Source organism: Nasonia vitripennis, chromosome 1 (assembly GCF_009193385.2).
Source record: "Nasonia vitripennis strain AsymCx chromosome 1, Nvit_psr_1.1, whole genome shotgun sequence".
In the NCBI taxonomy this organism is placed as follows: Eukaryota; Metazoa; Arthropoda; class Insecta; order Hymenoptera; family Pteromalidae; genus Nasonia; species Nasonia vitripennis.
Window position 1 is genome coordinate 1,581,436 of NC_045757.1, and position 13,321 is coordinate 1,594,756.

Sequence of the window (13,321 nt, forward strand, 5' to 3'; positions counted from 1 at the left end):
TTATTATACAGTTCTGTGATCACAGTGATAATAGCTGTAGATTACTGCCTATCTTGTTATTGAGTGTAGAGCATTGATATGCAGGGCAAAAAACTTTTTGCGAAATGTTTTTGTTTATATTCTCAGTCAAAGTATATTTTTTTAAGCCAGCAATTGTCATATTCATAATATTGGCTTTCAATGATAGTCTGTGACTTGATTTTGATAAAATTTCGAATACATCTTATGCACTGCACATCAATGGAAGAGATTACAGTGCTAAAGCTTACTTGAGGTAGATGAGATCCCCCAGCTCTGCAGGCAGACTGCGAAGCTTGTTGCTGCTGAGATCCAGAGCTCTCAGATTGACCAAGCGACCAATCTCTGATGGTATCCTCTGCAAGCTGTTGTCGTTGAGATACAGCGCAGTAAGATGGGTCAACTGCCACACATTTGGGCTTAGATTCCTTATGCTGCCTGTTATCTCCAACTCCGGCCAATAAGATTTCTTCCCAGAGTTCGCGTCCTCCGTGGACATAATGGTGTGCGTACGACGCGGGTTGCTGCTTTCATACTTGTCCTTATGATTTCGGGACATACTGTATCCTTTAAAAGACAAACCAAAAGATTACAATGCAGGTAATGATGATGTATGTCGAAGGTTTCGCCACAAAAAAAAATCATGTACTTACCACCAGGGCTGAAGTTTTTATGCATATTTGGAAGCAAGCTGGGTGAAGCAAAGTTTGAGTTTGAGTTTTGCCAGTGAGTCCGCACTCTGATTGAAAGCCAGGTCTGTGTTTGTGTTTGACAATCATGCAAGCAAAAACTAACCTCTACGCAGGACAGCGGAGTGTTTGGGACGGGCAGCACACAGGGATTCGGCGGTACTGGGAGAAAGGATGGACCTCAGGAGCTGGATCGCAGCAGGCATGGGACAGCGGAGACCAAGAGACACTGCTTGGGGAGCCATGGTGGGAAGGGAGCATGTCACTCCGATGCACGCAGAAGCACTCAGACCCTGAGATGGAGCAGCAGTGGTTGTGGGCTCAGCTGGGATACAAGTGGGGTATACAAGTGGGGTATACAAGTGGGACAAGCATATCACGGCACAACCCCAGCTCCGAGTTCAGTGAACCCCTGCCCGCGCGCGGGGCTCTGCTGTGTCAACAATGCCTGACCTCTGCCGAGGATTCGGCCATCAGAGCCTCGCGCGCGGATGGGGTTTCCTCTAGAGCGACTCCGGTGAGGGCTCCAGGAGCATCGGGCGAGCGGAAAGAGCGCGGATATGCCAGAGTGAGAGCAGCAGAGAGAAAATGAGTGCGAAAGAGAAGGAGAGAGGCTACGAACCTTCATCTACCTCTCGGCGAGCAGGTTCGGACGCTTGAGAGGTTGTGTCCGGCCGTGTTTCTCTCGCCGCTGGTGCTGGATAATAACCGACGCGGGCAGCTGAACAACAATAACAACGCGCGGCGGTTGTAACGGACTACTACACAGATTGAGTCTCTCGCGGAAGCGCGTTGCGCCGCTCTCTCAGCGAATCTTTCGCGTAAACAAACTATCCGGGAGGCCAGTCTCTCTCTTCGGAACGCAGAGTAGCTTCGCACTTGACACCACGACTCTCTCTCTCTCGCTCGCGGCGCAAGATAGAAGCTGAAGCTCTCGCTCGCTCTCCGCGAATTGCGCTGCTGCCTGCTGGGCGTATTCCGAAACTTGGCCGCCCGATTTCAAAGCGTTCCGAAACGCGCTGAATTTGCCTCGGGTTTAGGAACGTTCTGACTTCTGAAACTATATGGTGGCGATAATTGCGGGATATGTGATATATCATATGCGTATATTGGAAGAATCGCCTAAATCCTTCTAACTATAATTATCACATCATGATGTGTTGTTACAGGCCAGACCAGCGTAATTGCGTGGAATTCACGGTTCGTTATTGAGACCGTTGCTGGACTGCAGTCGGGAGAACGGGTTCAAGTTTTGTGACCGTCCCGCGCGATCCAGTTTATTCTTCAAGGATTTTTGCTTTTACTTTAAAACAAGGGTAGGATATAGTTGAATTAAATGGCGTTAGAATTGGCTGTTAGAATTGTCAATATATCTATGTAAATTTAATAAAAAGTCAAAGGATGAGTATATTTTTACTCACTTCGCTATATAACAGCGAGCACTTTTTATTTTTAAATCTTTCGCGGAATATTGTCAGAGCTACCAACTTGCTCGACCTCGTCTTTCAAAACATGCTCGTAAAAATGGCAGCCTCGGGAGGTGAGTTTTTATGATTTGTTGAGTGTAAAACATGATTACTCTTAGTTTACGGTGTGTAAGATCAACATTATTTGACGAAAGATATGTTTTCATTTGCACTTTCGACTTGTGCAAAAATCAACCAGTGCCGAGAGAGACGTTAATAATACGGCACTGTTTTGTGTTGTTCTAACCTACAAGAGAGGCTAACAAAAAACTACATTTTAAATTGTTTCTTTACTTTGCATTAAATAGAAAATATAACAAAATACATATTTTAAAAATTGGAAACCTAAGCTACATAATGCATGATTTATTTATTGATTTACTTATTTTATGAAATAGAATAATAAAGTTCTAATTTTAAACATTTATTATTGCAGGTATCATTCTGAGCAGTATTAATACCATCCACAGGTTTGGTGTCTATTCCGGCATTTTCCCTGGAGTACTGTCTCAAGTTCGACACTATGCTGCCAGAAAAGGTACAAGGGAAAAGGCAAAGAAGAAGAAAGTCAAAGTGGAAGTTAAGAAGTTGACTTTTGAAGAGAAAGTCAGGCGATCCAAAAAAATGTATGTTTGTTTGATTTATCTGTTGAATATTTAAAACCGGTAGCTTTTAATTGTTGACATTTTTTTCAGTAACATTATCAAGCCTGATGCAATGATTACCAATGAACACACTAAACCTGTAGCGGTAGATGACGTCTTCTATATGAGATATTTTCGATGGAAAGTTTATTCATTTGCAGAAGCTATTCAGAATCATAGAGAATATTTTCATCCAACAATGTATGATGCTCCAGATTCTATAGTTTGCGTCAATGCGGAACTAAATTTGACGGTTTGTTGAAATAACTAAGCTAGAGACTTCAATGTATGTGATTAAAAAGTTCATTCCAATTTTTTTTTCCATTCCAGGGTGTCAAAAAGACAAAGCCTGTAGGAACTTTTAACAAAATAGTTCCTGTAAAACATCATTTTGACCATGGCGAAGAAAGAAGACTTTTAGCTTTTTGCAAAGCGGAAGAAGATGTAGCGGCAGCCTTGGATGCAGGTGCTGTTTTAGCTGGAGGATCGGATATAATAAAACTCATATTGGTACTGAACTAAAAGAACTTTTTTTTCTACAAATTCACTCAAAAAACGTATGTTTACTTAAATATATTAATTTCAGAGTGGAGAGATATCGATACATAATTATGATACAGTTGTTGCTCATCCTTCCATGATGCCTGAGGTTTTAACTCTTAGAGGCTTATTAAAGAAGAAATATCCAAATATAAAAAATAGTAAAATTTAACAACAACCTTTTATCTATTTGTAAATGAATTATTGACAAATTTACTCACTAGTTACATTAATTTTTAGGTACTCTGGGCATGGACATAAAAAGCATAGTTCACTTACATCTTCACGGAATTAAGTACACTGCAAAACCTTACGAACATTTTCCAGAATATGGTGTTGCAGAAGTTCCAATTGGAAAGGTATTAACAAAAGATTACGATATATTATCTTAGAACGAACTATGGTTTTACTACATAGTAGTAATTAAATTCAAGACATAAATTTCTATTTCAGTTTTTTTATAAAAAAGTTGGATGTTGAATAAAAAGGTTTTTTTCATTTCAGTTATCAATGGAAACCGAGCATTTAGAAGATAATCTGCGATCGGCGATCGATTCCATTCTGTCAGCCAAACCAAAAAGGCCAGGTCCCTTTATCACGAGGTACATTTTGCATTTTTCAACATGTTTACAAACATGTATTATTCATCGATTAAAAATTCCTTTTTTCCTTAGACTTCGAATAATATGCCCACCCTCTCTCGAAAAATTCAAAATCGACGATAAACTGTATATTGAAGAGGAGCCAGAAGTCAAGCAAACTGAAAAAGGCGAAGACGACGAATACGATGATGAAGAAGAGGTCGCAGTTCCTGTAGCCGCTTGAACATTTGCATTCGTCTATTGTACGTAGGAAAAGAGCGTTTTATAAAAAAAGTATATACAATATCTTGTAATGTTGGTTCTGTTATAAAATTTTTCGTTGAACAATTCGAAACTGTTCTTTCTTTTTACAAATGTCCTTCGACTGAGGTAATTCTGTACAACATTTTCAGCAAAAAGTCGCTTACGAGGATAAAATTGGTCGTTTCGCGAGAAGAATAATTGATATTGATTAACGCGCTCCTTAAATAACGATGGAGATTTTGCATGTCGAGGGCAATGACTTTGGTCGGTAGATATACTTACCGAGCGGATCGCGGTCCTTTTGATCCTTCGCCCGGCAATTATTTTTCTTTCATGGGCGAAACGAGTTTTTTCTTTTTCCCTCCTCATACTTTTGGTTAATCTTAAAATTTGAATTTATGGATTGCACCGTCGCATTTTAATAACCTCGGTAAACATATGCGCGAGGCCCGTCATCTTTTATGCACCGCGCATAAAAATGCACAGTCGCGATGAAAAATTGTTGGTATTTAAAGAAAAATAAAATTTGCTCTCGGTCCCTAAGTATGCCTAAAAATAAAGCAACTCCAGTCCGAAAAATCGGCTGTTGCGTCAAAGCCTCGCCTAGAGCTCCACATACACATACCCAACATACGGACAGCATCCGCGAGTGAGAATAAGATTCCGAAGTAGTAGCAGCACAACAGGTAAGAGACGTCAGCCTGAGCGGCGGCGGCGTTCCCTCTCTCCACTCTTTCTCCTGCACGGCGCTTCAGCAGCAGGGGGACTGTGAACCGAGCCTACCTGCCGGTCCGGCCGCCAGTCGCTCGGCGTGTTCGCCAGGTTCGGTATAGTGCGCGGCCGCGAGAGACGTTTCTCTCTCACACGTATACATTCGAATTTTCAGCCGAGTCGAAAACTCTCTGTGTACAAGGTTTATCTCACCAGCTATACGGACGTGTCGAGAGGTTAGGTGCAGAGCGCAGCTGTGTTGAATCTGTGCGCGCGACCGATGAAGTGCGTGTTGTTATTTCCAGTTTGGTTCTTCCATCAGTGTGAGTAACGCGCTGCTGTATATCGAGAGAGAGAGAGAGAAAAAAAAAGTGACAGAGAAAGGTACGAGTGCGAGCGTGATATGAGTCGACGCTGCTACTGCTTCTGAGCTCCTTCATCTGCGCTTCCGCGCTCTGGATGTGCCGGTCTCGCCGATCCTCCTCGACCCACGCTAGGTTCCGAGCCGCAGCGAACGTCGCCGGCAGCCATGGTGAGCTTATATTTATATACACACAGTGTCTTCGCGTTCCTGTTTACACTTCTTTCCGGGAATCGCCGGCTCGGGCGAAAAAAGCCTGTACCGGGCGCACCTGTTGTTCTCGAAAAAGTCCGTTACGAGCTACTGGCGTTCGAATCGAATCTTTCGTAATACACGAGCGTGTAAGTCAACTAACTGCACGACGGATAAGCAGCACGTGCGGAGATCGAGCATCACGACTTTTTCACTCGTTACGTGCGTGTGTTTGCTTTGAGCTGCAGCGGCTGCGCGGAGTGAGGGAAAAAACGCCGCCTCATCGCTCGAAAAACAGGAAGTCGCGCACCGATCGCGCCTGGACGAAAAAAGTTACTCGTGTGCAACCTCGTAGCAATATACTTACGATATGCGTGTGTCTCTCCCGTTCAAGTTGAACCGGCGCTTGTTCGATTAAAACATTCAAATGAGACTTTTACGGCCGTTGCAGCGCCGCGCGATTACTTATACCTTCTTTATGCTTTCTCGGTCATCGACTCGTCTCTCTTTGCACTGCAGCGCGCGCGGTTTGCAACTGGCACTTTTAACGGCTCGGTAAACATCCGAGGCATTGAAATCACTCGCGCCCGGTGCAGTGTGTATTATAGAAAGCTGCAGCGCCGGATACGGAAGTGCGAGGTTGTTTTGCCTTAATTGATGCATTATGCGAGAGAGCCGTGTGATGATGATGATGATGGCGATTGCATCGATCGGCGTAATTGATTTCGCGACGTTTTCGGCCCGTTTCTCGCGGAGGATGATGACTGTGCAGCTGCGCTGGAAGTTACGTGTGTGTATAGACGATGTCGAAACGTTTACCGAAAACGCAAATACTAGAAAATAGAGGAATCATGCGCGCGCGGCTGGTGTAGGAAAACACGCTCGCGCGAGAGTTCATCGACACCTGCTTCCAGATGCGCCCGTCACGAGGCTCTTCTATTCGGCTGCTGCGATGGGTGTGTTATGCAAATATGTAAGTAGTATTGACACGCGTGTTTTCCCATTCAGAATAGGCCCGAAATGCTTGTATAAGATCCTGCGAAGAATAGAGACTTATTTATTGATTAAAAATATCAAGTATCACTAGTAAACAAAAACAACACGACAATCGTCCGATCGCGCGTCACTGCCCGGCGTACATAACCGCCGCGCGCGGCATACATTCCCCGAGCGAAACATCATCCGGGCGCGCGAGCATTCGGAGATTTGCATCGTCGTAGCAGCGAAGCCTTGTATATATTATATGGATACACAGCGCGCAGATATATATCTGTATCCACATACGAGGGCAAAGAGACGCCCGCGGCGAAGACTCGCGTTATGCGAGAGACGGATAGCGAGCGGACTCGCTCTTATAACACGCACACACGCACACGGAGAGCAGAGAGTTACATACCGGGAATATGCGCGGCGAGAGAAGGACGCGGAAGACGAGTCGAGCAAATGTTTACCGTGTGGCGAATCGAGAGGACTTTTTCAGGGCTAAATCGCGAGATTACGGAGTTTTTGCTCGTCGGCCGTTGTCTACTCTCGGTGTGTTATGTTGCCGCAAATCGAGATGGAGGCTTGTACCTATGTGCGAGATGTTTACGCGGTAGTTTCAGCTGTTTTCGATCGATTTGCGTATAAGCACGCGCGAACGAAATTCGAGCGCGAAAAAAACAACGCGCGCGGACAGGTGCAACGAGGGACGAAATGAAAATAGAGGAGCATGCCGTACAGCATATACAAGTATATAGGTGTACGAGCGAGGAGAGACAAAAGGGAGAAGAGGAGGGAAAAAGAGAGAAAGTAAACACACGCGCAGGAGAAAGAGAGCGAGAGAGAGAGAGAGAGAGAGAGGGAGAGAGAGAGAGAGAGAGAGAAGAAAAGAAGAAACGACAGGATGGGCGCAGTAGAGTCTTTAAATAAAAAGAAAGCAACAAAGCAGCGGAGATCGAGATCCAGATTTAGATTGAGATTCGTAACCTTCGCCGGAACAGCATGTCCTTTTTGAGCACTCCTATACGTGTATTTTAGCATATGTGTGCCTCTCGCAGGCATTATACGGGAGTGTCGCTAATCCATTACCCGAATGGGATATGTCTGCCGTAATATCGTAGAGCCCCTACTCTCGCGCTCGCGTGAATATCCCCTGAAATCTGCGTATGAATAATTTACCGTTCTTAATTCGACTCGAAGCCGACAGCCTTAATCCCCTCACGCGAGCGAACTGTCTCGACAACACAATACTGTGTCTTAATTCAATGAGCTCCAAATGAAGATCCTCCAATAACTACTACTCCTTATCGTCCAACGAATATTCGACTTAACGTCTTCGACCTCTACAGCCTTATACGTTTATGGAGAGCGGCGTTTCCAGGCAACAACAATATGCCGGGAATTTCGCGAGTTTCAACGGTGCATAATGTCTTGAGGTTTGCATTTTTACGCGCGCTCGAAATTGCGCCGGCCTAGCTGCCCAGAAGAGATACTACTGTTCGCGCGCGGACTTTTAATGGCGCTGGGGAAATTTGCGAAATTCCGAGGATCCAGTACGATGAGGAGTGTTTTGAAGCTTTTTGAAATACTCGTGCGGCGTTAGAATAAGAGCGCTGATTGCCGAGAGGGGAGATCGAGGGGCGCAAAAAGTGCGGCGTTAATTGAATATTTCACCTCATAAATATGTATAAGAGTACGCGGCGCGATCGGAAAAGTCGGATAACGAGGGAACGGTCGCGCGAGTGAAATGGAATGAATTTTGCGGCGTATCTTCTTTATTATACACAGCGATATGATTTTTCTCCGCGGATTAGCATATTCAAACAATCGTCATTACGCCTGTCGATCTAATTTATGAAAATTAGATTGTTCGCTGCGCGGAGCGAGTTTTTCTTATGCTTCTACACCTCGCCGAGATTGAAATCCGAACGTTTATGTACGGAGAGGGATTTTTTCCACGACAATCCAGTTCCAATTTTCCACGCGCCAGCCCACATACGCGTTACGTACAACTTACTTATATATTCGGATTAATGAGTCCCGCGTCGTTTTTCCCCATATTTTTGTTTGATCGAAAAATAGCGATTAATCTCCGAACTTGGTCTAATTAAGCGAATAGTCGAGCCCCGATAAGTATGTTCCTCGCGTCGCTCGAAATCAATCGCTCGCGATTTTAATTGAATACATTTCACAGTTCATCGACTCGCGACTTGTGCCTTTGTGCTGCTACGGCATACGCGTAATTTTGATATAGCTCAGGTTTTAATCGAACCGATATACGTATGTACTTTCTCGTATCACTGTGTGGATATTGTTTTTCAGCGCAGGTGTAACGATGAATACGCGCTTTCGCGCGAGCGCCCTCTGCGCGATTCTTTTTTTTTCTCGGCAGTGCATACAAGCTGACTCGGAGAAAATAATCGTTGGTTTATCTAACGTATTAGTCGCGCGGGGAGAGATTGATAATTCATTAACCTCACACGCGGTGATGGCGGCCGAGAGAGAGAGAGAGAGAGAGAGAGAGAGAGAGAGAGAAGAGTTACGGCTCCCGATATGGAAGCGCATTAGGTATGCGAGAAAACTCGTTGTTAGGATTTTCTATTAGAGCTCGTTTGGCTATAATTTACGGCGTAGACACAGGCAGATTTTCCCCAGGCATACTCGTACGCGGTGTGTATTCATAAAACATCCATCAACAGTTTTCCATTCTCTCACGCACGGAGTCTCCTCTCGAAAGTCGCGATTCTTCGCCATCAATCCTCCCGCTCGAGTATACTATGCAGTTCCGAAAGGTGTCCTTCAATCCCGCCTGTTCCTCAATTAGTTATTTATTGCTTGTACGCGCGTCTGACGCGTAAATGGGAAAACTCGCCGCCACAGTTTTCCGGTGCTGTACGTGACGGCTTTCGCTAATTGCGCCGGTCCGCCGCAAGTTCATTCTTGATCGATCGCAACTGCGCTCGCGGTTGATATTTCTGGAGTGGAGTTTCAATATACAACGCGCTCACGTGTACGCGCAGCAGCTTCTAATAGTATTAAAGGCTACACGCGAAATGAAAGGCAGCTACATAGCGTACTTACACCGTCGTTGGAATTTGTCGATCGCTATCGGCAGCCTATATGCGATATTGTATACGTCGCGAGTCGAGTTCGCGCGTGTAGACGTCGTCGTTTTTTCGGAGGAGGGGGAGGCAGCAGCAGCAGCCATTCCCCGCAAGTGAATTATTATAGCCGCTGCGAAAAAGGCCGATTTTTTACCGAGCGCTGCACTGGCCTCACACACACACACTTGCGCGTCGAGAGAGTGGGTTTTGCCAGATGGAAAAATCTAAAATGGATTCTGTCACAGCGCTGAAATAAACTGGCTTGTGCTCGCGCTCACTCTTTGCAGCGCATGCATCTATGCATAGGTGCGTTAACGCGCCTGCGCGTTGTACACTTTGAGAGCCGAGTGAGAGGCTTGTTTATAGGACGCCTGATTCGCGATATTCGAAAAACTCGTCCGTGGGATGTATGGTAATGGGACGTTCGCGTAGGCTGACTAAAAAATCGCCTCCGTACATGGCGATGCTTTTCGTCTCTGACGGAAGATCGCCACCTAGCGGCTAATTGTCTCGGTATAGATCCGCCAGAATCGAGTATACTAGAGGGGGAGATCGATATCAACGAGCGAAATCGGATGCTCCACACATGAGCCAAGCGCACCGCGATCCCCGTCCGCGGGCGTTGGCATGTGCGCGAGTGAGAGCAGCAATTACCCGCGAGACCATTCGAATGCGTAAATTGCTTCTCTCTCTCTCTCTCTCTCTCTCTCTCTCTCTCTCTCTCTCCGCGGTGCACAGCGATAATTATCAATAGATATATAGAACTCTCCGAGAGAGAGAGAGAGAGAGTCTCATCCCGATCGAATCTTCAGATAGGAGCTGCTGGACGTCTCTCCGCTTGTACGTAAGCGGCGTTATAGGTTATGCGTGCGCGGATGCCGGCGGTGACGCTGTGGGCCATTAGAAAGTCATAAACAATGGGCATGACGATGTGGAACGCAAGCGCGCGTGTTGTCCCGCGTTTTTCTCTTTCTGCTTATGCTCGTTATTATTATTGTTATTATCGCGTACGTACAGCTCGCTTGTGTCAGCAGAATGCGTTTTTGAGGCTACGGCATTTGTAGGTTAGGTCGCGGCGAGGTTACGCAACGTCATACTTCGGGACACGCTGATTTCATTACGTATTATATTGTGTGTGTGTGTCACGACTGTCGGTGCGGTTGGGGATTTTCGATGACTCCGCGACGCTAATGCGCTCTTCGAAATCAATGATTCATATCTGTCGCGCTCTCTTTTTCACTCTTACTTCTGCGCCCGTAAAATCGATCATTTTCAAGGCAGCCGCGGCTGCGTACACGAGTCATCGTCGTTAATGCGCCTCGTGTACGTTCGTGTTTGCACTGCGTCGAGTCGAAAATAATTCTGTCCCGTAGCACACTGACACAGATCAAAGAAAACCTGCAAAAATCAGCTCCCCTTTCAAAAGCGCCCGAGAAATAGGAGCTTCGCGCGCAGCAAAGGACCAAGAAGCCACAATGCCTCTCGAGAGCTCATTTCTGCACCTGCACAGCTCTCAAAACACACGCGCGCGCAGTTGGCACAGTCCGCAAAGCCGCAACAGCGGCTGAATCGAGACCAGCGGCAAAAAGGAGTCCTCTTACACACACATGCACACGCGGACGCGCAAACCTGCCCAATATGCAAATACGGCTCTCCCTTCAAAGAAAGTCGCGCCTCGGCTTCCCCGCAGAAAACAAAACTACACGTGTCGTCGCCTGCGAAACTCCCCGCACCACATACTTATACAGTCACTCGACTCGAGGTGAACTACCGTCTCTCTCTCTCTCTCTCTCTCTCTCTCTCTCTCTCTCTCTCTCTCTCTCTCTCTCTCTCCGCGTTTTTGCGCATCTCGTTTCACAACTATGCAGGACCAGTTCTGTATTTATGCGCGGACCTAAAGGGAAATATACTTCCTCCTGGAAATCGAGAGCCGCCTCTCGCGGCTTCTAATTAATTGTCCCCGCGGAAAAAGCGGGGGACGCTTTTGTTTCTTGGAGAGCGCGAGCGCTGCAAGTTTTTCTCCCCTGCCCTCGTCGCGCGCATTCGTTAAAAGCTGCGAGTTTTCTCGGTATAGACACACATATAGACGCGTCACTCGATGTAGCGAGATGTAAATGGCCGTTAATGACTGCTGAGAGGCTGCGCCGCGGACATTTTTATTTGGCGAGAGAGAGAGAGAGAGAGAGAGAGAGAGAGAGAGAGAGAAGAGAGCTCGGCTTTTTGCGCCGAGTTTGCTCACTGGAGCCGTTGAGCTTTTTGCCGCCGTTAATGCGCCTGGGTTGTTTATTTACTTTTTTACCAAGCGCTTTTAGCTTCGATCGCGTTCGAAATCGGCTCTGCCGAGACAATGCGTCGCTGGTAATATTCTCTATCGGCCATCTCCAGCAACACCAAAGAGACTCACGCAAAACAGCCGAACTCCTTATCGCCTTCTTGCGCGCGTTTCACCTCTGCCGCGTCCCATTTTAGCGTTCCGCTAAGCCTATTATTTGCGTCGAAGCTTATCCTCGCTGATTTTTGCGCGGCTCACCTGTACAGTTAGGATTTCCGCTCACCTCTCGGATAGGCTTTTTCGAGGTTAGGAGCATCGGTTCGGGTTTTAATCGACGATCGCAAACGAATGGCGTATAATCAACGAGCGAATGCATCGAGGATTTGGACAAAAAGTGGCGTTAAAATTCACGCGCTCTAGAGCTTCTTTTACAGTACGATCGTATAACCGTCTTACGCCGCGATGGGTCAAGTATAAATTCTAGGATCGTATTATCCGCGTTACTTTTTTGCACTCAACTCGCGGCGCTTTCTCGGCGTAAAAATTTTATCGCGCTCCGAATTCCCTACTCGTTCGGTTTTAGCGTCGACTGACACTCCTTTTAATGCACATCCCGCGGGCCGCGTATAAGAAGCATCGATCCGCGGTAAAGTCGTTAAACTCCGCTTTACGGTAATCGGAGAAACCGGCTGACCGATGCTCATTCGACTCTTTACGACCGGTCTTAATTCCGCGCGTTTAATTATTTCTCCGCGTTTCCGCGCTAATCGATGACATTGTACGTTTTATACTATGACTCCTAAAATCTCAATTCACGTAGCTTTCCTTCCCTCCTTCTTATCCCCGCCGGCGGGGGCAAAAAGCGCCGAGCCGTCCTCAGCGTATAACGAGCGGCTCATTTAATAAAGATCGCCGCCCATGCGGCGGAGGCAGGTCCGTTTTTCCGTTTTCTTGCGCTCGCGCGTCTCTCGCGGCGCGAGTAATGAGCTGCTGGGGCGATTCAGACGTCGGCGCGTATGCTCTCATTGTTTTTCGTCGCGAAGCTGTTCCGCTCGTGTCACGCTGTAATATACTCGCTGCTTCTGCGATTTCCGATTCGAGTACGCGCGCGAGACACTGTCATTACGCAACGGCTGCATATAACGAGCCCATTAAGTGTAATCCAGCGGATCCTGCATCATTCGATAATGACGGAGAGAGCTGAGACGTTCGCGCGGTGTCTCTCACGATTATATTATTGGGTATTATGCGCTTTTTTTTAATTACCCTTCGCAAAAAATAGGGTCACGCGACGACGACAGCGTTGGAAAACTAGTTCCTCCCGTCGGCTAATGTAAATCCAGTATTTTCTACACACACGGTACGTCTCTCTGCTTTTTCAATTTCCTCCTCTCCGCGTTCGTTTTCTCGGATTTCCCCTCTACCGGCGAGTAGAGACGTTCCCGCAAAGAATTATCGTGATTACACCGGCTCATCCGGCGCTTCTGTAAAGTGCCCG

The 13,321-nt window shown here is 46.5% G+C and overlaps 3 protein-coding genes across 6 annotated transcripts in view; 2 read left to right on the forward strand and 1 right to left on the reverse strand.

Moving 5' to 3' along the window:
- The window catches only part of LOC100122037 (CCR4-NOT transcription complex subunit 6-like), a 287,898-nt gene extending 286,029 nt beyond the window's left edge, over positions 1-1,869 (reverse strand). Inside the window, exons 1-3 of one of the 3 annotated variants that reach the window (XM_031921706.2) lie at positions 1,330-1,869; positions 672-709; positions 270-585 (exon numbers count right to left, since the gene is read on the reverse strand). In XM_031921706.2, the coding sequence (XP_031777566.1) occupies positions 270-585; positions 672-696 (341 nt within the window). In that variant the 5' untranslated portion in view covers positions 697-709; positions 1,330-1,869. Of the gene's footprint in view, positions 1-269; positions 586-671; positions 758-1,329 lie in introns of all 3 variants that reach the window. The other 2 variants (XM_031921707.2, XM_031921708.2) reach the window with 2 other exon arrangements.
- A 187-nt stretch (positions 1,870-2,056) lies between these two features.
- Positions 2,057-4,293, forward strand: LOC100122067 (39S ribosomal protein L1, mitochondrial). The gene is made up of 8 exons (XM_001605619.6): positions 2,057-2,247; positions 2,610-2,799; positions 2,869-3,070; positions 3,148-3,327; positions 3,404-3,518; positions 3,598-3,716; positions 3,862-3,959; positions 4,032-4,293. The coding sequence occupies exons 1-8, from the start codon at positions 2,109-2,111 to the stop codon at positions 4,180-4,182; spliced, it is 1,194 nt and encodes a 397-aa protein (XP_001605669.5). The 5' UTR covers positions 2,057-2,108; the 3' UTR covers positions 4,183-4,293.
- A 675-nt stretch (positions 4,294-4,968) lies between these two features.
- LOC100122201 (cadherin-99C) overlaps positions 4,969-13,321 on the forward strand; it is a 113,154-nt gene continuing 104,801 nt past the window's right edge. For both annotated transcript variants that reach the window (XM_003425467.5, XM_031921693.2), the window contains exon 1: positions 4,969-5,445. In XM_003425467.5, coding sequence (XP_003425515.2) covers positions 5,443-5,445 — 3 coding nt within the window. In that variant the 5' untranslated portion in view covers positions 4,969-5,442. The remainder of the gene's footprint in view (positions 5,446-13,321) is intronic.